The 21053-nt window shown below is 38.4% G+C and overlaps 1 protein-coding gene across 7 annotated transcripts in view; it reads right to left on the reverse strand.

Moving 5' to 3' along the window:
* LOC117323996 (spectrin beta chain, non-erythrocytic 5-like) overlaps nucleotides 1-21053 on the reverse strand; it is a 119855-nt gene that overhangs the window by 41080 nt on the left and 57722 nt on the right. For 5 of the 7 annotated variants that reach the window (XM_033879574.1, XM_033879580.1, XM_033879579.1 and 2 more), the window contains exons 27-56: nucleotides 20902-21028; nucleotides 16115-16179; nucleotides 15822-15903; nucleotides 14771-14848; nucleotides 14525-14652; nucleotides 13502-13661; nucleotides 13121-13198; nucleotides 12842-12981; nucleotides 12456-12579; nucleotides 11881-12027; nucleotides 11393-11566; nucleotides 10875-11095; nucleotides 10577-10763; nucleotides 10188-10388; nucleotides 9841-9957; nucleotides 9508-9621; nucleotides 8800-8823; nucleotides 7288-7470; nucleotides 6939-7084; nucleotides 5400-5514; nucleotides 4462-4572; nucleotides 4121-4300; nucleotides 3556-3759; nucleotides 3198-3347; nucleotides 2654-2758; nucleotides 1838-1932; nucleotides 1529-1619; nucleotides 1181-1336; nucleotides 728-919; nucleotides 400-486 (exon numbers count right to left, since the gene is read on the reverse strand). In XM_033879574.1, the coding sequence (XP_033735465.1) occupies nucleotides 400-486; nucleotides 728-919; nucleotides 1181-1336; nucleotides 1529-1619; nucleotides 1838-1932; nucleotides 2654-2758; nucleotides 3198-3347; nucleotides 3556-3759; nucleotides 4121-4300; nucleotides 4462-4572; nucleotides 5400-5514; nucleotides 6939-7084; nucleotides 7288-7470; nucleotides 8800-8823; nucleotides 9508-9621; nucleotides 9841-9957; nucleotides 10188-10388; nucleotides 10577-10763; nucleotides 10875-11095; nucleotides 11393-11566; nucleotides 11881-12027; nucleotides 12456-12579; nucleotides 12842-12981; nucleotides 13121-13198; nucleotides 13502-13661; nucleotides 14525-14652; nucleotides 14771-14848; nucleotides 15822-15903; nucleotides 16115-16179; nucleotides 20902-21028 (3982 nt within the window). The remainder of the gene's footprint in view (nucleotides 1-399; nucleotides 487-727; nucleotides 920-1180; nucleotides 1337-1528; nucleotides 1620-1837; nucleotides 1933-2653; nucleotides 2759-3197; nucleotides 3348-3555; nucleotides 3760-4120; nucleotides 4301-4461; nucleotides 4573-5399; nucleotides 5515-6938; nucleotides 7085-7287; nucleotides 7471-8799; nucleotides 8824-9507; nucleotides 9622-9840; nucleotides 9958-10187; nucleotides 10389-10576; nucleotides 10764-10874; nucleotides 11096-11392; nucleotides 11567-11880; nucleotides 12028-12455; nucleotides 12580-12841; nucleotides 12982-13120; nucleotides 13199-13501; nucleotides 13662-14524; nucleotides 14653-14770; nucleotides 14849-15821; nucleotides 15904-16114; nucleotides 16180-20901; nucleotides 21029-21053) is intronic. The other 2 variants (XM_033879577.1, XM_033879576.1) reach the window with 1 other exon arrangement.

Raw genomic sequence — 21053 nt, forward strand, 5'->3', positions numbered from 1 at the left:
CTACCAAATTTTAGCAAGTACCTGTTATCCTACCAAATTTTAGCAAGTACCTATTATCCTTCCAAATTTTAGCAAGTACCTATTATCCTTCCAGATTTTAGCAAGTACCTGTTATCCTTCCAGATTTTAGCAAGTACCTATTATCCTTCCAGATTTTAGCAAGAACATGTTAACACTTAAAGCCTTTTGGGATGTGTTAGAAGTTAAACATGCAAAAACAAAATGTCAAAATAACATACATTTGAGATTGTGCTATATTATATCTAAGACTGGGTATACATCACAAACCACCATAGATTTTAGGATTACAACATGTATATAGTACTGACAACTATAGCAGAGAGTTATATCAATTGTTAATAGGAACCACAATGACAATGACAAGAACTGGAAACTTACAGCGGATTCCAAGTCATTGGCTTTCTTCTGAAGCTCACAGCAGTGTTCATAGTCACGGCCAAGGTCTCCAGCATTGACCAGCGCCTCCTGTATCAAAATATAGAGAGAAGTCACTCTCAAGGCTTCTACATTATTTTTCTAACATATACACAATTATAGTGTAGTTGTTTACTATAGCTTCAAATGATATGAATGGAGAACATTTTCACATTCTGCAAGATTCTGTCTTGCCTGACACAAGACGGGTGTCCATGTGAGATGAAACATTAACTTAAGTGAGTCACCCTCTCTGTATTTAACTTGTGTGACCTTGAAATATGACCTTTACCTTCTCTCTGATCCAGGCCTCCACCTTGTTCACCTGCTCGTTGAACTTGAGAATGTCCTTGGCTTCCTCCAAACCTTTCCCACGGTTACTAGATCCCTGCAGCAGCTCATTCCACTTGGAGGAGAAGCGCTGCATACACTGACGAACTCTGTCCGATTCAGGGTGCTTCCTCCGCACCAGTTCATTCCCTTTCTGTAAGAAACAAATCAAAGCTATCAGTAATGGGCCAGTTAATCATGTCCATATGTCAAAATATCTTTCAGTTTAAAAAACATTAAATCAGATTTAAATAATATTATACTTTTAATATTTGTAACTATTATGAAGATTTAACTGATCTTTAATATTGGAAAGGAGAAACAACCGTCATTTATCCAATATTTTTCTCTGTCTTCCTTTTGATGAGGGATATATTATGGCCAAGAAATTGTAAACTCTAACACAGATACAAACCTCTTTAATCTTCTCAACGCCCTCTGTGTTAGCTTTAATTTCTGCCTCGAAGGCTTGGTGCTTTTGTAACTTCTTCATCTTCTCGTTTAAATCTGTCACATCTTGGAAATCATCCTCATAAGCAACCTTAAGCTTGTCATCTACCCAGCCTTCAAACTGTAACGGAAATATAGCTTGAGTATATTACCTTAGGTTCCTCTTTACAATATATATGAGTCTTTGACTATATAAATCATGATTAAGAGGTTGTAAATAACCTATACTTCATCCCTACATTATCATCACTACTTGGTATTACAATAAAATCGCCTAGTTTGATTTAGACTTTGTCTTAGCCCTTGACCTTACCTCATGAACATCTCTGTTGAACTGAGCGTACAGGAGGGAATCGTCCAGTTTCTGAGAACGTACTCCACTCTGGTCTTTGATCCCCGAACGCCTTTAAAGAATAAACGCATATTTATGAAATATTAAACACATATTAATCCAAGTTTGAAACTCTCAAACACACATTAATCAAAGCTTGAAACTGTCAATCACATATTCATATGATCCAAACAACAGTTTCATTCTGCAAGTTCAAACTAATAAACTCTAAAATGAGCTGAAGTTGGCTTTTAGTTTTCCAAAAAGTTCAACTATACACTATAAGTTTACCTGGCAGTGACATCATCGAGTGTTGCTTGGACTTGGGGAGCCTCAAAATGTTGACTATTAATAAGCTCAGTACCATGGTCCTTCAATGCTTCTAACTGCAAGTGGAAAAATAATGTCGTTTTTGAGAGAATTGTGTAACTAACTGAAATCTAAAGTATATGAAACATTAAATACGGAGGATAATTCCCACGGAATGCCATTTATACTGATACAGGAATAGATACTTTCCAAAAGTGTAAAGTATTTTAATGAAGTCTTCCTTAACAACAAGGATATGCTGACCTTTATTTTGAATCTCAATTCTGCCATTTTCTGGTAGAATTCGCTAACAGAATGTTAAGCTGGTTTAGGAGACAACATAGAATTTTTCGCAATGATGTTCTGGCTCCGAAACAATTACTTAATCTACCACCACTTCATCTACATCAAGACAGAAGAACTCTAGCTTTGAATACAGCCAGTAGAAATACTACCTGCCCTCTTCTGCTTTACAACAGGTAGTATCAGAAGCCTAGACTGACTTTCTAACAGGCAGGGGTAATGGAACCTTGGCTCATTCCTGAATTACACTCCAGTTATCGGCTTATTACCTTATACCAATACTGGACGATGAATGTCCTGACTTTCTAGCAGGTGGGGTGACAGAACCTGGGCTCATTCCTAAATTACACTCCAGTTATCGGCTTATTACCTTATACCAATACTGGACGATGAATGTCTCGACTTTCTAGCAGGTGGGGTGACAGAACCTGGGCGGATTCCTAAATTACACTCCAATATTATCACCCACCCAATAATGGTTGATAAAAGCCTTACCTTGTCTTCCTGGACTTCCAGCACTTTGTCAAATGCTTCATGTCTACGAATGAACATTTCCACTTGGTCAATGTCAGTGCCAAAGTCCGAACTGGACAGGTAAGCCTGAAAAGCAGATAAACAGCAATTATTAAACATATTAAGAGCAAGTCCTTCCTCGGACTAAGTCATTTGACACAGTTTCAAGAATCCCTTAGTGGTGGCTGAATCAACATTTTTCGTAATTTTTGTAATTTGCCTGAGATAAATGTCTACCAGCTCAGGTAATTTTGCTGAAGGAAGTATGGGCTGCAAATTGCATAATTCTTCACGAAGCGAATAATATGAAGTTGCTGAATGCTATATATGGCATTTCAATTATTATAGCACATTGCAATTCCTCAATTTCGAATCACAATCTATGATCTCATGTAGAAAATAGCCATGCTAAAGATGCAAGGATACCCTGCATTGCTTTTTGTCATGACAACTTGACAAATTCTGTGATTTAGGCACCATTAGATGCTCTTTAATGATTAAAACTTCACTTAAGTGTCCGACTCACCTCTTGTGAAGAACTAATGGTGTCGAGTTGCCCGGCATCTCGCAGGAAGGTGTGCAGTTCATAGAGTTTGTCATGATAATTCTTCTGGTCTTCCCATGTCTTGTTCAGTTTCTCTCGTGTGTCCTGGACCTGCTTTACCTTAGTTTCAATCTATAAACAAGAGGACGCCTATTCTTATTTAACATACACATAGCAGTGACAATACAAGTCTTAGAATCCTTTTATTCATTTAGTTGTTTTTTTTTGTTTTTTTTTTAATATTTCAAAAGAGGTCCTAACAGGCAAATAATACAGTATATGTTTTTGGTGCATAAAACTATTAGAGATTAGAATTCAAAGGCAAGACACTGATACATACATCATCCTTGGCGTAGTGATCTGCCTGGATCATGGCCTCGCCTGTCTGACAGATGGTCGTAAAAGTCTCATCCCTGGCATCAATCTCAGCCTTGAGTTCTTCATGACGAGCCTTCAGCATGTCAACACTGTGTACATCTCGTACAGGCTTCTCCGCTAACATCTCATGTTCCGTCTCGTGGACCCAGCTCATCAGGTCACGTACCTGGAAAAGTGGAGGTATAAGTCAAACAGGATCTTAATATACAAGCTGGTATAATCACTGAATTGTCATAAAACCCCTGTAACATTGCCGTTTGTCATACAGACCATCAACCACATTCAATGTACCGTTTGTCATACAGACCATCGAAAAGATTTATTGTATTAAATTTGACTATGCAAATCAAACCTTTATTAAAATAATTTTTTCCTTGAATGGAAAAAACAATCCGTAAGATTCTCAGTGAAGAACAATTTTCCTGTGCATTATAAATAATATAGGTCTCTTTAAAAACTATTTCCATCACAAGATGAACTACACCCAATAATGATAGGAATTTTGTACATGACAACAAAATACTTACATCTGCAGAGAAGCGATGAAGTTCCGAGGCGGCCAATAATTCCTCCTTCCTTTGTGCAGCGCGGTCCTGGAGAACCCCCCAGTTCTCTACCACAGTAGCCTGGAGCTGCTCGATCTCTGCAGCATTGTCTCCCGGGTACGTCTGCTGGAGGCGGTCTGAGTCCTCAATCAACACCTGAAGCTGTTGGACCAGACAAAATCTCATCATACCACATACCAAAACAGAGCAAATTTTTTTATTCTAAGTTTATCGTTCTTCAACAAATTTTTTCAATGTCGTTTTTCAAAGGGATTTTCGTTTTCTTAATTTATTACCCTGAGCTATCAGTTGTAACAACTAACCTGAGCCTCCAGTGCGATGAGTTCATTCTCAAATCCTTCGTGCTTCTTGAGGTAACTTTGTGTAGCAAATAAATCTCTTCCAAGGTCATCTGGTATACTTGAGTATTTTTCCTAATAAAACAAATGAGACACATATTCAATAGTTCCTGCACTTTCTAGTGATTCTTTTGAATTATCCTCTTTTTTTTTTTAAATATATCTTTTCGATATTGATTGATTGACCATAATATGATAAATCATATTTTCCTTTGAAAAATTGATAATGGTATTGAGATGGCTAGCTAGGCTGTCTCCTGCAGTAGGAGGTAGGTAGCTCAAAGCCATTCGCTTGGGTTAGTGGGAGGTGGGTATTTAGGCAATCACTTGGGGTGAAGGGGTGGGGAGGTGGGTTGCTAGGCCCTTCCTTTGGGTGGAAGGTGGGTTGCTAGGCCCTTTCTTTGGGGGGGGGGGGGGATGCTAGGCCCTTCCTTTGGGTGGGAGGTGAATAGCTAGGCTCTACCTTGATGTAGGTGGGTAGCTAGGCTCTCCCCTGGGGTAGGAGGCAGGTCACTAGCCTCTCCCCTGGGGTGGGAAGGGGTTAGCTAGCTCTCCTCTGGGTTAGGAGGCAAGTTGCTAGGCTCTCCCCTGGGGTAGAAGGTGGGTCACTAGGCTCTCGCCTGGGGTGGGAAGTGGGTCACTAGGCTCTCCCCTGGGGTGGGAAGTGGGTCACTAGGCTCTCCCCTGGGGTAGAAGGTGGGTCACTAGGCTCTCCCCTGGGGGAGGAGGCAAGTTGTTAGGCTTTTTCTCTGGGGTAGGTGGGTTGCTATGCTCTCCCCTAGGGTAGGAGGTGGGTCACAGCTAGGCTCTCCCCTGGGGTAGGAAGTGGGTCACTTAAGGCTATCCCCTGGGGTGGGAGGTGGGTTACTAGGCTCTCCCCTGGGGTAGGAGTTGAGAAGTACCTGTATCCTGGTGAGGGCCTCCTCCACATCCCTATTAAACCTGTGGATCTCTCCAGCACCATACAGTTTCTGGTCTCTTGCCTCAATCTGCTCCAACAGATTGTTCCAGGATTCTCTGTAAAAAACAGAAAGGTGTTTTTACTTTCCTCATCTAAATACATAACAGATCAATGCTATTAACTGAGCTACAATTTTCATCATTCAAAGCCTTCTTTCTTTTATTCCTGAGGCACATATGTATACCTGAATTCTCCACCTATCCCCTATATGACATAGGGCATAATATTACACCCAAACTTCATGTGTGCTCTCGACCGAGTTGTTCCAGATACCTGTTCCCTCTATGTGACATATTAGTGATATGTTCTCACCTGAGTTGGTTCTGACACCTGTTCCCTCTATGTGACATATTAGTGCCATGAGATGTGTTCTCACCTGAGTTGGTTCTGACACCTGTTCCCTCTCTATGACATATTAGTGCCATGAGATGTGTTCTCACCTGAGTTGGTCCTGTCACCTGTTCCCTCTCTATGACATATTAGCGCCATGAGATGTGTTCTCACCTGAGTTGGTCCTGTCACCTGTTCCCTCTATATGACATATTAGTGCCATGAGATGTGTTCTCACCTGAGTTGGTCCTGACACCTGTTCCCTCTCTATGACATATTAGTGCCATGAGATGTGTTCTCACCTGAGTTGGTCCTGTCACCTGTTCCCTATCTATGACATATTAGTGCCATGAGATGTGTTCTCACCTGAGTTGGTCCTGCCTCTCCTCCACCCGTTCCCTCTCTATGACATATTAGCGCCATGAGATGTGTTCTCACCTGAGTTGGTCCTGTCACCTGTTCCCTCTCTATGACATATAAGCGCCATGAGATGTGTTCTCACCTGAGTTGGTCCTGTCACCTGTTCCCTCTCTATGACATATTAGCGCCATGAGATGTGTTCTCACCTGAGTTGGTCCTGTCACCTGTTCCCTCTCTATGACATATTAGCACCATGAGATGTGTTCTCACCTGAGTTGGTCCTGTCACCTGTTCCCTCTCTATGACATATTAGTGCCATGAGATGTGTTCTCACCTGAGTTGGTCCTGTCACCTGTTCCCTCTCTATGACATATTAGCGCCATGAGATGTGTTCTCACCTGAGTTGGTCCTGCCTCTCCTCCACCTGTTCCCTCTATGTGACATATTAGTGCCATGAGATGTGTTCTCACCTGAGTTGGTTCTGACACCTGTTCCCTCTATGTGACATATTAGTGCCATGAGATGTGTTCTCACCTGAGTTGGTCCTGTCACCTGTTCCCTATCTATGACATATTAGTGCCATGAGATGTGTTCTCACCTGAGTTGGTCCTGTCACCTGTTCCCTATCTATGACATATTAGTGCCATGAGATGTGTTCTCACCTGAGTTGGTCCTGTCACCTGTTCCCTCTCTATGACATATTAGTGCCATGAGATGTGTTCTCACCTGAGTTGGTCCTGTCACCTGTTCCCTCTCTATGACATATTAGTGCCATGAGATGTGTTCTCACCTGAGTTGGTCCTGCCTCTCCTCCACCTGTTCCCGGTATGGGACGTTGTCTTCCAGCAGAGTCTTAGCCAGTCGCTCACACTGATTAAACCTCTCACCACCAGCCTCTATAGACCTCTTAAACTCATCGAATCTGTTCCTCAAAATCTGAAAGACAGAGCAATTTCTTTTATAACAAAGAGACACTTTGAAATTTGTTAGGGCTGGTTTAATTCCATAGGTCAACAACAAATTTCCTGTCTTACATTGCTTACAAAAATGTGTTCCTATTACTCTTGTACAAGATAATTGTACACAATGTAATTTCTCTCTTTTACATCTCTCAAGTACAATATACATATATTACTTACAACCAAATACTCGTAATCCTGACCGTACTCCTCAGAAGATGCGATCTGCATCTGTTGTTCTATCCAGCCCTCCAGATCACTGCTCTCCCGAGTGTAAGCATGCATCCATTTAGACATTTCTAGGTTCTGGGTTCTTTCAGCTGCAATGCGCTTCAATTTGTTCAGGAAGTCTTGTAAGTTGTCCTAAAATCATTGGATTTTAAAATAATTTCAAAGTTTTACAAGGTCTCTAAAATATAGATCTCCAGTATATTTTTGTGGTTACCATTGGGAGAAGTAAAGAAATACTACCAAAACGTCACCTCATACTCGTTTACATCTATTTCGTTAATATAAAACTAATTAAACAGAGCAGAAAAAAGTATATCTCAAGATGGTTAGTCAGGAAAATCTCAAATGTTAATGAATTATGATAATATTCTTATAACAGAGAAATTTATATCTGAACTCAATGCCAACTAAAGTGGAAGCTTCCAAAGGGTGCATTTTCTAGTCTAACATTCCACAGGGTGCAGTGAGAGCCCTCCCAAAGTGTAGACTTAAATCACAAACAGTTCATTACTATCCATGTAAAATGTGAATTTGTGAAATGTAAAAGAGAAAGAACAGCAACAGAAAAGCTAGATGTGCAGACGGGGAAAGTAACAGGACAGATAAACCACCAAACCTCAAGGTCAAATATACAATGTTGTCAGTTACAGGACACATACATCATCAAACTTCAAGGTCAAATATAAAATGTTGTCAATTACAGGACAGATAAATCATCAAACTTCAAGGTCAAATATACAATGTTGTCAGTTACAGGACAGATACATCATCAAACTTCAAGGTCAAATATACAATGTTGTCAGTTACAGGACAGATACATCATCAAACTTCAAGGTCAAATATACAACGTTGTCAATTACAGGACAGATACATCATCAAAACTTCAAGGTCAAATATACAATGTTGTCAGTTACAGGACAGATACATCATCAAACTTCAAGGTCAAATATACAACGTTGTCAGTTACAGGACAGATACATCATCAAACTTCAAGGTCAAATATACAATGTTGTCAATTACAGGACAGATAAATTATCAAAACTCAAGGTCAAATATACAATGTTGTCAATTACATGACAGATAAATCATCAAACCTCAAGGTCAAATATTTATATACAATGTTTTCATAACGACGACAGTCAATTATTATAGTTCAGGATCAATCTTTCAAACATGTATCAGAAATATATTAATACTGCCTTGATAAGTTGGTGGTATCTGGCAGCTAGGTTTGAGTGGGGGGTAGAAAAGAGTGGTGAGGATTTGCTGAGAAACTCTATATACAAGGGCTGATTAAAGTCTAGCTACAATGCACAGCATTTCTGTATATAAGGACAAATTCTCAATTGTTTAATCATTGGGCAGAATATATTCAGGGAATGTGAATATTAATCATAAAATCAAACGTAAAATATTGATAGGAGTCAAAGCATTATGTGTAGTTTGCGTAAAATTGATAACCTTGCGACGAACGGATTCAATCATCTAAAAAAAAAGTCAGTAAACAGTTATAGAATGCATTATTTCAAGATATAAGCATAGTCCCCAGCGATCTTGTGTACCTTGAAAGAATTGAGTTAGTAAATGATGTTAGCCGAGCAATGAAAATATAATCTGTCAAAGGTTACATGGAGACCATAGTTACATGTATAATACCAGGCTATGGTCAATAAGTGCACCTAGGTCACTACTTGTTTAATACTCAACTACCACTATAGAGTACAGATATAGGACGCAAGTACTAGTCTAAGCTCACAACATCCAGATAAATAATAATTCATATTAAATAGGCATATAAATATTAATTCATATTAAATACAGTCAGATAAATAATAATTCATATTAAATACAGTCAGATATATAAAATTACATCACACAGAAAGTTTGGTTCCATTAACTAGTTCATCTTTTCAGAAAGTAAAACCTTGTTTGTCTCGACACATTTGTTCCTGTATAGACAATGTAATATCTATCTTTACGACTTTTTTTTCTGTATTAAAATGCTCCAAGGCCATATTATTGTGTCACTATTCAAGTTTGTTACTATTTCATACAAGTCCTTTTCCTGTGAACATGTTTACTATCAGAGCACACTGATATGCTACACTATAATGTATTAATGACCTACAGACATACACCTAGTGATACTAAGGTAATGCCAGTACTGACCTGGGCTTTCCGTAGACTGGATGGGTCCTGACAGCCAATCTTGAAGATCCTCTGGGCTTCCTTACTGAGTCCAGTTACAATCCCCTGATATGTCTGGATGTCGGTCTCCAGCACCTGTCCGTGACAACAGATAACGTATCACTACTGTATAATACTATATCCCCGCCGACTGTCCGTGACAACAAATAACGTATCACTACTGTATAATACTATATCTATTTTGCCATTTTATATGGACCAAGAATTAATGTACCTGACAAGATTTGGTTAAACTTTCACTCCATTATGATCTCTCCCTTTCCTTGCCTTAATACTGAATACCTTGAAACATACCTTGTTTTTGGTCAGCATTTTGTCAGCCGCCGACTCGTCTTTACCATAGTCTGTACTTGTCACCAGAACCATCTTGTCATTGATCCAGTTCTCTACCTCAGCTACTTCTGACAGGTACTGTATAATATAGACATGGTCAAATAAAGGACTGAAACTACACACATACTCATATTAATCATACAACTAACTAATTCAGAAATCATGAAAAAAAAGTGTCTTAAATTTAAGAAATGAATTTTAATATTTTGCTGTAGGTCAATATTTTTTCTATAATTCAATTATAATATCAAAATATTTAGTTATTTTGATATAAAGTTCTTCTAATAAAGTTATTAATGATGACCAACCCTCTGGATCTGGACGGAGAGGTCAAGATTCTTCTTGCGTATCTTGGATTTGTTGGCGAGGTCATCCCAGGACAGTTGAAGCTCCTGACATTTGTCCTTGATCTGCTTAGCACTGGAATGGCGCTCCTCTATTAGCTTCTCACCCGTACCCAACACCTTCTCAATGATGGGGTGATGGCCGAGGATCTCAAGGTCAAGTTTCTACAAATACAGGTGTTTAAAGAATGAAACTGACACATAGAGGCAAAATTGATACAAAATAAAAATATAAATCAAGCAAACAAAGAAAATCATTCTTGATTTATGATGCCAATAAAATCAGCCTATAGTCTTGCTTGTCTATTAGAAATGACCAAATATTTGAATATTTGATGTTCAATTAGTTGTACCTGGTGTTTTTTATGCAGGTTTTGGGCATCCACAAGACTTTTGCCATATTCTGTTGATGAAGCAGCAGGCAGGTGCTCTTTGATCCAAATGATCTCCTCATCTGCATCAAACTTGAACTGATAGAAATGTAGTGAATCTTGTAGCAGGCCTTTCCTTCTCTCTACCTCTGGCTTCAGTCTTCCAAACCTGAAGTTAGCAATCAGAAGTAAGTGACCAAAGTGTTGACAGGAAAATTTTACAATCAGTTTTGTTTCCCTGAGACCATTGTTATATTCTATATAAAGCTGCAGTTCTCACCTGGTGTTGAAGACGTCCACAGCCTTACGGATACCAGCACTGTCAAAATGGCCGGAGTCGGCCAGAGCCTGGCCCTGAGAAATGATGTCATTGATGGTTGCATCTAACAAGACAAGGTCACTCTCCAGATTCTGGTGTTTTTTCAGCAAGGCTTTGACTCCTCGGAGGTCAGACCCTACATCAGGATTGGCCACAGACTTCTCCATCTCATCTAATTTTCCCTACAGAAGATAACAGGTCGAGATAAAAACATTTTGTCAATTTACAAGTTTCAACATTTCATTTCAAAATATCCAACAACCTTATTTTCCAATATTGCGTCACATTTGTGTCATATGCAATTGACTTTAATTGGACTTGCTGGAAAAAAAATTCTACAATCATCTGTTTTTGGAAAGAAGTTTTAGGATTCACAATACAGAATTCAACTTACCGAGAACCAAAGCTTTGATTAGAAAGGTTACTTTGTATACAACAGCTAAATCTTCCAATGCCTTGTGACAACAATCTCAACGTACCTGAGCATCAGCCAACGCCTTGTTGAGAGCGTACTGCTTGGCTGCCTGACGGAGTTTGTTCCCTTTGTCGGCAGACTTATCAGACAGGTCCTTCCACTGAGTATTGAGGTCATCCAGGATGACCTTGATTTCGGGAGTAGCAGGATGTTTATCCTGTACCATAGCATTTCCTTGCTGCAGACAATCACAATATAACAATTTGGTATAAAAGTGCAAAGAAAGAACATCGGTAAAGCACAATCATTTCTGGACAACGCAACATAAAATAAATACACAGGTGTTAAATCAGCTTAATATCAAAGATCATCCTGAGATTATCATTAATTATTGTAATCATATCCGACTCATTTCCCTTTTTACTTTAAATATGCACATCAGTAAGTCTGTAATAGGAACATATACCTATCATTACATGCTTTCACTATAACTGTATCCACAAGTTAGTACTTTATTTGCCAATATCTGTCCATTTAAGAGACCATGCCTACCTCATTCAAAGACTTGAGGCCCTCGCTGTTGGCCTTGAGCTCTGCCTCGAAAGCTTGATGCTTTTTAAGTTTTTCCTGGAGGTTGGTGAGATCTCTGTAAGACTCATCAGTGGCAGTCTTGTATTTTTCCTTCATCCATGACGACAACTACACACAGATAACAAAGAAATTGTTAGCTCAATATAACAATCACAATCCTCTAACATAGAGTTTTACTTTCAAAAATAAAGTAAAATTAGTACTAGCACAATGCACATAGGATGGAGTCTCGTACTGATCATCTTAAAATCAAGGAACATCATCTTTTGATATATTTCTCAACAATAAACCACATTGAAGTCTGTATTATGAACATGAGATTCAATGAATCATATGTTGGAATACTTGGTACCAGACTGCTGCTAATCTTATTGTATTACAATATTTCCCTGGAGGAACTGTTATCAGGGAAGGAGCACAATTGACTCCCAAAGTTAGTCATCTGAGGCATGGTAGAGCCCTGACAGAAATGTCATCGGGTCTATCCCAGGGTAGCCAGGGAGTCAGTGCTACACATTTACACTGTCTACACCTACCTCGGCAGCATCTCTCTTGAACTCCTGAGAGCCCTGGGCAGCTAGCAGGGCATTGTGTCTTTCTATTGCCTTCTCCTTCACTTTCTGTCGTCTCTCCAGTGCTTGGTTCCGACGGTTATCAATGCTGCAAAATCCACATCGAGAACCAGTTTTTATCAAATCATCAAATATATATTCTTATGTCAGCTCATTTTCACAATGATTTTAGTTTAAGTTAAATATTTCCATAAAGCATAATTGATATTAATATGGCATTACTACATACTAAAATATGATAAAAACTTGGATTAAAACTTATTGAAAATAACCGACATCTTTATTCTATCAGAGAGGGAAATGTCGGCACACTATACCCTGAATTTTAATAGAAATCCCTCAGAACTTACTGGTCCTTGTCAGGATGGTCCCCTGCAATCAGCTTGCTAGCCAGGTCATCAAGGGCCTTTAATTTCTCATCCTGGGCCTGCAGGGTACTCTCAAAGTCTTCATGTCGCTTGAATAATGACTCCACATCATCAACAGTGCTCTGAAAACATTCAGGTAAATACATGAAGGTTGGAATCCTTTAATATTAAATGACAGAAGTACACTTTTCTGAAATTGTGTGCATTGTTGGATTTGTCAATATCAAGGATAAACAGTGACTGTGGTAATCTATAACGTACCCCAAGATCAGCAAACTCCAGGAATTTTTCATGGCTGCTTGTTACTGAGTCGATGTTGTCTGCATCCTTGTTAAATGCCTGGAGAATAGAGACATGTGATAAAAATATGACCATTCGATGTATTTAATCTCAGTAACAATGTAAGTTACAAGTATTAAAAACATCAATCATAAGTATGAAATGTTAATTATCTCTCACTTATAAATCATCAGTATCTAAATGAACATTTATTTATCTTCTCTCACCTGTATGTTCTAAGTCTCAACATTTATGGTCATTCACCTGCAAATTAGATCAGTTTTCAGCATTACTCACCTGTAAATTGTAATAGTTTTCACCATTTCTCACTTGGAAATTATATCAGTTTTCACCATTACTCACCTGTAAATCGTAGGCATCCTGTAACTGGTTTTTTCTATGGATCCACATTTCATTAATAGCTTTTTCATCCTCTTCAAGTTTTCCCAATTTATCTTTTACATCTGATGCATCTGGTGTTTTTTGCAGGACACTGCATGCTAGAGCCTTTACTTGTTCAAATCTAACAACACAAACATTAGCCATTTTATAAAACGTATAAAATGCACCACTCTCATCATCACAGTTTTAATTTAAGTTTCTAGGTCAGGTGTACCTACTTTGGTTTTATATACCTGTCTATTTCTAGGTCAGGTGTACCTATTTTGGTTTTTATATACCTGTCTATTTCTAGGCCAGGTGTACCTACTTTGGTTTTTATATACCTGTCTATTTCTAGGTCAGGTGTACCTACTTTGGTTTTTTATATACCAGTCTGTTTCTAGGTCAGGTATACCTACTTTGGTTTTTATATACCAGTCTATTTCTAGGCCAGGTGTACCTACTTTGGTTTTTATATACCTGTCTATTTCTAGGCCAGGTGTACCTACTTTGGTTTTTATATACCAGTCTATTTCTAGGTCAGGTGTACCTACTTTGGTTTTTATATACCTGCTATTTCTAGGCCAGGTGTACCTACTTTGGTTTCTATATACCTGTCTATTTCTAGGCCAGGTATATACCTACTTTGGTTTCTATATACCTGTCTATTTCTAGGCCAGGTATACCTACTTTGGTTTTTATATACCTGTCTATTTCTAGGCCAGGTGTACCTACTTTGGTTTTTATATACCTGTCTATTTCTAGGTCAGGTATACCTAATTTGGTTTTTATATACTAGTCTATTTCTAGACCAGGTGTACCTACTTCGGTTTTTATATACCTGTCTATTTCTAGGCTAGGTGTACCTACTTTGGTTTTTATATACCTGTCTATTTCTAGACCAGGTATACCTACTTTAGTTTTTATATACCAGTCTATTTCTAGACCAGGTATACCTACTTTAGTTTTTATATACCAGTCTATTTCTAGGCCAAGTATACCTACTTTGGTTTGTGGGCTTCAATATCATCAGCCAGTTCATCATGATCCTTTATCATACTCTCTGCCATCTGTACATCACGGGGCATCTCATTAGTGGCCAGCTTAGACTTCATGGTACTACTCCATGCCATCTATCAAGGACAAATTATTCAAAAGATATTGTTTGGAGAAACAACACATCATAAATACAAAAGAACAAATGTAAGAAATAGTTATAACACATATTTCGTTCTGTCATATACAACTTACCAAGTCATTGGCATCTTCATTAAATTGCTGGCGTTCTTGTGAGTCTCCAAGTTTGTCCTTTTTAGAATCAGCCTTTCTCTGAAATGGAAAACAAATAATCAAAAATCTTAATAAGTTAGAAAACACAAAAATGTCCAAATAATAAGCAGGTAAACTTGTACCCTAGTAACCAATGTCAACAGGTTAACTTGCACCATAGTAACCATTGTATACAGGTAAATTTGTACCCTAGTAACCAATGTCTGAGAGTGAAAATGAACTCTTTTAACCAATGTCAGAGAGTAAAATGGGACCCTAGAAACCAATGTCTGAGGGTAAAATTGGACCCTTGTAACTTATGTCTGGGGATGAAATTGGACACTAGTAACCTATGTCTGAGGGTAAAATTGGACCCTAGTAACCTATGTCTGAGGGTGAAATTGGACCCTAGTAACCTATGTCTGAGGGTGAAATTGGACACTAGTAACTTATGTCTGAGGGTGAAATTGGACCCTAGTAACTTATGTCTGAGGGTGAAATTGGACACTAGTAACCTATGTCTGAGGGTGAAATTGGACCCTAGTAACCTATGTCTGAGGGTGAAATTGGACCCTAGTAACTTATGTCTGAGCGTAAAAATGGACCCTAGTAACCTATGTCTGAGTGTGAAATTGGACCCTAGTAACCAATGTCTGAGGGTGAAATTGGACACTAGTAACCTATGTCTGAGGGTGAAATTGGACCCTAGTAACTTATGTCTGAGCGTAAAATTGGACCCTAGTAACTTATGTCTGAGCGTAAAATTGGACACTAGTAACCTATGTCTGAGGGTGAAATTGGACACTAGTAACCTATGTCTGAGGGTGAAATTGGACCCTAGTAACTTATGTCTGAGGGTGAAATTGGACCCTAGTAACCTATGTCTGAGGGTGAAATTGGACCCTAGTAACTTATGTCTGAGCGTAAAATTGGACACTAGTAACCTATGTCTGAGGGTGAAATTGGACCCTAGTAACCTATGTCTGAGGGTGAAATTGGACCCTAGTAACCAAGGTTAGATGTAATTTCCTACCTTTAAGTTATCCCACATATTCTGTAGCTCACTCTGTCTCTGATCCACATAATCCCGCTCGTCTGGGTAGGATGCTCTTACACTGTAATTAGAGACATTAGTGACATTTATTAATTGATCCTGGTTTACTATATTCTAATAATAAGTAATGCACTGTATCATGTTAAAATTTGATTCAAAGTTATTCAATGATCTTCTTTCTACTGATCAGAGTTTCTGTTATTCTAATTAATGTGTGCTCTGGTTAGGACTTGTTTTTGGTTTTTGTTTTCTATTTTCTGTGCGTGACTTACGAGTCTGCCAGGTAATTCATTCTGTTCATTTTCTCTTCAACAGGAACCAGCTCTCGTTCCAAGTTCTTAAAGTGAAAAGTAATAATTTGTCAGTTAAATCAACATCAAACCCCACCAATTCATATCAACAATCTTAGCCATCAATGTACATCAACACCCACCCCATCAATGTACATCAACACCCACACCCATCAATGTACATCAACACCCACACCCATCAATGTATATCAACACCCACACCCATCAATGTATATCAACACCCACCCCATCAATGTAGTGAAGGTAAGGACATGAACTATAGACTAATGTAGATCTGTTGAAGAGTTCAATTACTGTGTAGAAATTATAGACTAACTGATGCACACACTGATTAATACAAACCCCAACCCCAATCCTAACCTCCTTTACTTGGCAATATAATTATAAGTCAATCATACCCCATTTAATCAGGTGTGGAACATCAATTTCTCTTTTTATTCATTATATAGTCAAAGCCAGAAGAGTAAACTAAGGCATTAAAGAGGGGAGAATTAATTTCCCTAAAATCAGGAATTTGCAGGAAATGAAACAAATGCATGAACGCGATGAGATGTCAATTTTTTTCTCTTCTGCCCCCCCCCCCCCCCCCCCAAACCCATTTATTACCCCTATTTGTTGATACCTGTGGGCATCAATGACAATAAAGTTAAGGTAACTATATGGTGTGTTGTAATTTACATCAAATCAATGGTACAGCGTGTTGTATCAGCTCTAAAATACACTGGATCCATCAATATTGGAGCCAATATTACATTTGGTTCTGGTCTCCACTAAAAATATTATCTTCACTTAATATGTCACCAGATTGACATCATTTCAGAGATTATATTGATTGACTTCAGCAATATCTATTGATAAAAGATATTGATGAAATCTTATTGACGAGATAAGGCGGCATTATTCTACACCAGTAGTGACTAGATATTCAAGGCTAATCCTGTCTTTTTGTATTGATCAATAATCGGTCACATCATGAACTGTCATATAGTGTTATCATCAGACAGGACTTATCATTTCCTCCCAGAGAGACAGCCATTTCCTCTTATTGGACACAGTAAATAATTAGGAAGAAAAGTCTATTTTCTCATAAAGACAGCCATTTCCTCTTATTGGGGCATGTAACCAGTTAAAATAAAAGTCCATCCTCTTACAAAGACAGCTATTTCCTCTTGTTGGACTGTCCAGACAATACAACATATTAACAATAATTCCTATTTGTATGAGATACACGCCCCCCCCCCCCCCCCCCCCCCCTCCACCTTGTAACAATGATATAACACCATTTAGCTATCATGAAGACATTGCCCCCCCCCCCCCTACTGTAACAATGATATAACACCATTTAGCTATCATGAAGACATTGCCCCCCCCCCCCCCCCCCACCTACTGTAACAATGATATAACACCATTTAGCTATCATGAAGGCATTGCAGGCAACCCTTCCTTCATCTACCTAATGACTCTAGGTGTCTTAGCTAAATATAACTATAAATATTGATTAGCATGTTGTTTTATCATCATGTAGTATAGAGGCTATAAACAATGCTCCTGTTGACTGACACAATTGATACCATTTAATGATCAAGAAAACAGTCTTCAGACTAGAGAGACCTTGGGGAATCCAAGAAATTGGTTTCTTTGTGGTATAATCTGCTAAATATTAATATAATTTGATCCACAAGAGGAATTTCATTACACGCAGTATTACTTGAATCATTACACCCAGTATACCTGTCACCTGAATTAATTACACCCAGTATACATGTCACTTGGATTCATTACACCCAGTATACCTGTCACCTAAATTCATTAAACCCAGTATACCTGTCACCTGAATTCATTACACCCAGTATACCCGTCACCTAAATCTATTACACCCAGTAGACCTGTCACCTAAATTAAACATACCCAGTATACCTGTCACCTAAATTAATTACACCCAGTATACCTGTCACCTGAATTCATTACACCCAGTATACCTGTCACCTAAATTAATTACACCCAGTATACCTGTCACCTAAATAAATTACACCCAGTATACCTGTCACCTAAATTAATTACACCAAGTATACCTGTCACCTAAATAAATTACACCCAGTACACCCGTCACCTAAATTAATTACACCCAGTATACCTGTAACCTAAACTAATTACAACCAGTATACCCATCACCTAAATCTATTACACCCAGTATACCTGTCACCTAAATTAATTACACCCAGCATACCTGTCACCTGAATTCATTTCACCTAGTAGACCTGTCACCTGGATCTATTACACCCAGTATACCTGTCACCTGAATCTATTACACCCAGTATACCTCTCACCTGAATCTATTACACCCAGTATACATGTCACCTGAATCAATTACACCTTGTATACCTGTCACTTGGATTCATTACACCCAGTATACCTGTCACCTAAATAAATTACACCCAGTATACCTGTCACCTAAATTCATTAAACCCAGTATACCTGTCACCTGAATTCATTACACCCAGTATACCTGTCACCTAAATTAATTACACCCAGTATACCTGTCACCTAAATTAATTACACCCAGTATACCTGTCACCTAAATTAATAACACCCAGTATACCTGTCACCTAAATCTATTACACCCAGTTTACCTGTCACCTAAATCTATTACACCCAGCATACCTGTCACCTGAATTAATTACACCCAGTATACCTCTCACCTGATTCTATTACACCCAGTATACCTGTCACCTAAATCTATTACATCCAGTATACCTGTAACCTAAATAAATTACACCCAGTATACCTGTCACCTAAATCTATTACACCCAGTATACCTGTCACCTGAATTAATTACACCCTGCATACCTGTCACCTGAATTCATTACACCCAGTAGACCTGTCACCTGAATCTATTCCACCCAGTATACCTGTCACCTAAATCGATTACACCCTGTATACCTGTCACATGAATTCATTACACCCAGTATACCTGTCACTTGGATTCATTACACCCAGTAGACCTGTCACCTGAATCTATTACACCCAGTATACCTCTCACCTTAATCTATTACACCCAGTATACCTGTCACCTAAATCTATTACACCCAGTATACCTCTCACCTGAATCTATTACACCCAGTATACCCGTCACCTGAATCTATTACACCCAGTATACATGTCACCTGAATCAATTACACCTTGTATACCTGTCACTTGGATTCATTACACCCAGTATACCTGTCACCTAAATAAATTACACCCAGTATACCTGTCACCTAAATTCATTAAACCCAGTATACCTGTCACCTGAATTCATTACACCCAGTATACCTGTCACCTAAATTAATTACACCCAGTATACCTGTCACCTAAATTAATTACACCCAGTATACCTGTCACCTAAATCTATTACACCCAGTTTACCTGTCACCTAAATCTATTACACCCAGTATACCTGTCACCTGAATTAATTACACCCAGCATAACTGTTACCTGCATTCATTACACCCAGTAGACCTGTCACCTGAACCTCAGGTCTACCTGAACCTATTACACCCAGCATACCTGTCACCTGAATTAATTACACCCAGTATACCTCTCACCTGATTCTATTACACCCAGTATACCTGTCACCTAAATCTATTACACCCAGTATACCTGTCACCTGAATTAATTACACCCTGCATACCTGTCACCTGAATTCATTACACCCAGTAGACCTGTCACCTGAATCTATTCCACCCAGTATACCTGTCACCTAAATCGATTACACCCTGTATACCTGTCACATGAATTCATTACACCCAGTATACCTGTCACTTGGATTCATTACACCCAGTAGACCCGTCACCTGAATCTATTACACCCAGTATACCTCTCACCTTAATCTATTACACCCAGTATACCTGTCACCTAAATCTATTACACCCAGTATACCTCTCACCTGAATCTATTACACCCAGTATACCTTTCACCTAAAGCGCATAAAGTGTATTTCTATTGCAAAACAAAATATTATCCTTGCTTAAGTTTCTATCTTTTTCAAGCAAATACAGAAAACATAAATAATGATATTGCAATAAAGTATACATGTTACACCAATAAAGAGGATACCCTCACAATAAAGTATACATGTTACACCAATATACCCTCACAATAAAGTATACATGTTACACCAATATACCATCACAATAAAGTATACATGTTACACCAATATACCCTCACAATAAAGTATACATGTTACACCAATAAAGAGGATACCATCACGATAAAGTATACATGTTACACCAATATACCCTCACAATAAAGTATACATGTTACACCAATATACCCTCACAATAAAGTATACATGTTACACCAATATACCCTCACAATAAAGTATACATGTTACACCAATAAAGAGGATACCATCACAATAAAGTATACATGTTACACCAATATACCATCACAATAAAGTATACATGTTACACCAATATACCATCACAATAAAGTATACATGTTACACCAATATACCCTCACAATAAAGTATACATGTTACACCAATATACCCTCACAATAAAGTATACATGTTACACCAATATACCATCACAATAAAGTATACATGTTACACCAATATACCCTCACAATAAAGTATACATGTTACACCAATATACCATCACAATAAAGTATACATGTTACACCAATAAAGAGGGTACCAAAGCTGCTTTAGTACACCTGCCCTTTAACAATGATCTGTATTTCAGAATCAGTATTTAAAATAAACTTACTGCATGTTTACGCTGTAGGGCTTCAATGGCCTTCAGGTTATTGGCCACCTCATCTGTGTTGAGACTGGCATCCTTATCTTTCATCCACTCTCCCAGCTCGTCACATGTCGATTGGAACATCTCTATACTGTAATTACACAAGTATCAACACA

This window comes from Pecten maximus, chromosome 3 (genome assembly GCF_902652985.1).
Source record: "Pecten maximus chromosome 3, xPecMax1.1, whole genome shotgun sequence".
NCBI lineage: Eukaryota > Metazoa > Mollusca > Bivalvia > Pectinida > Pectinidae > Pecten > Pecten maximus.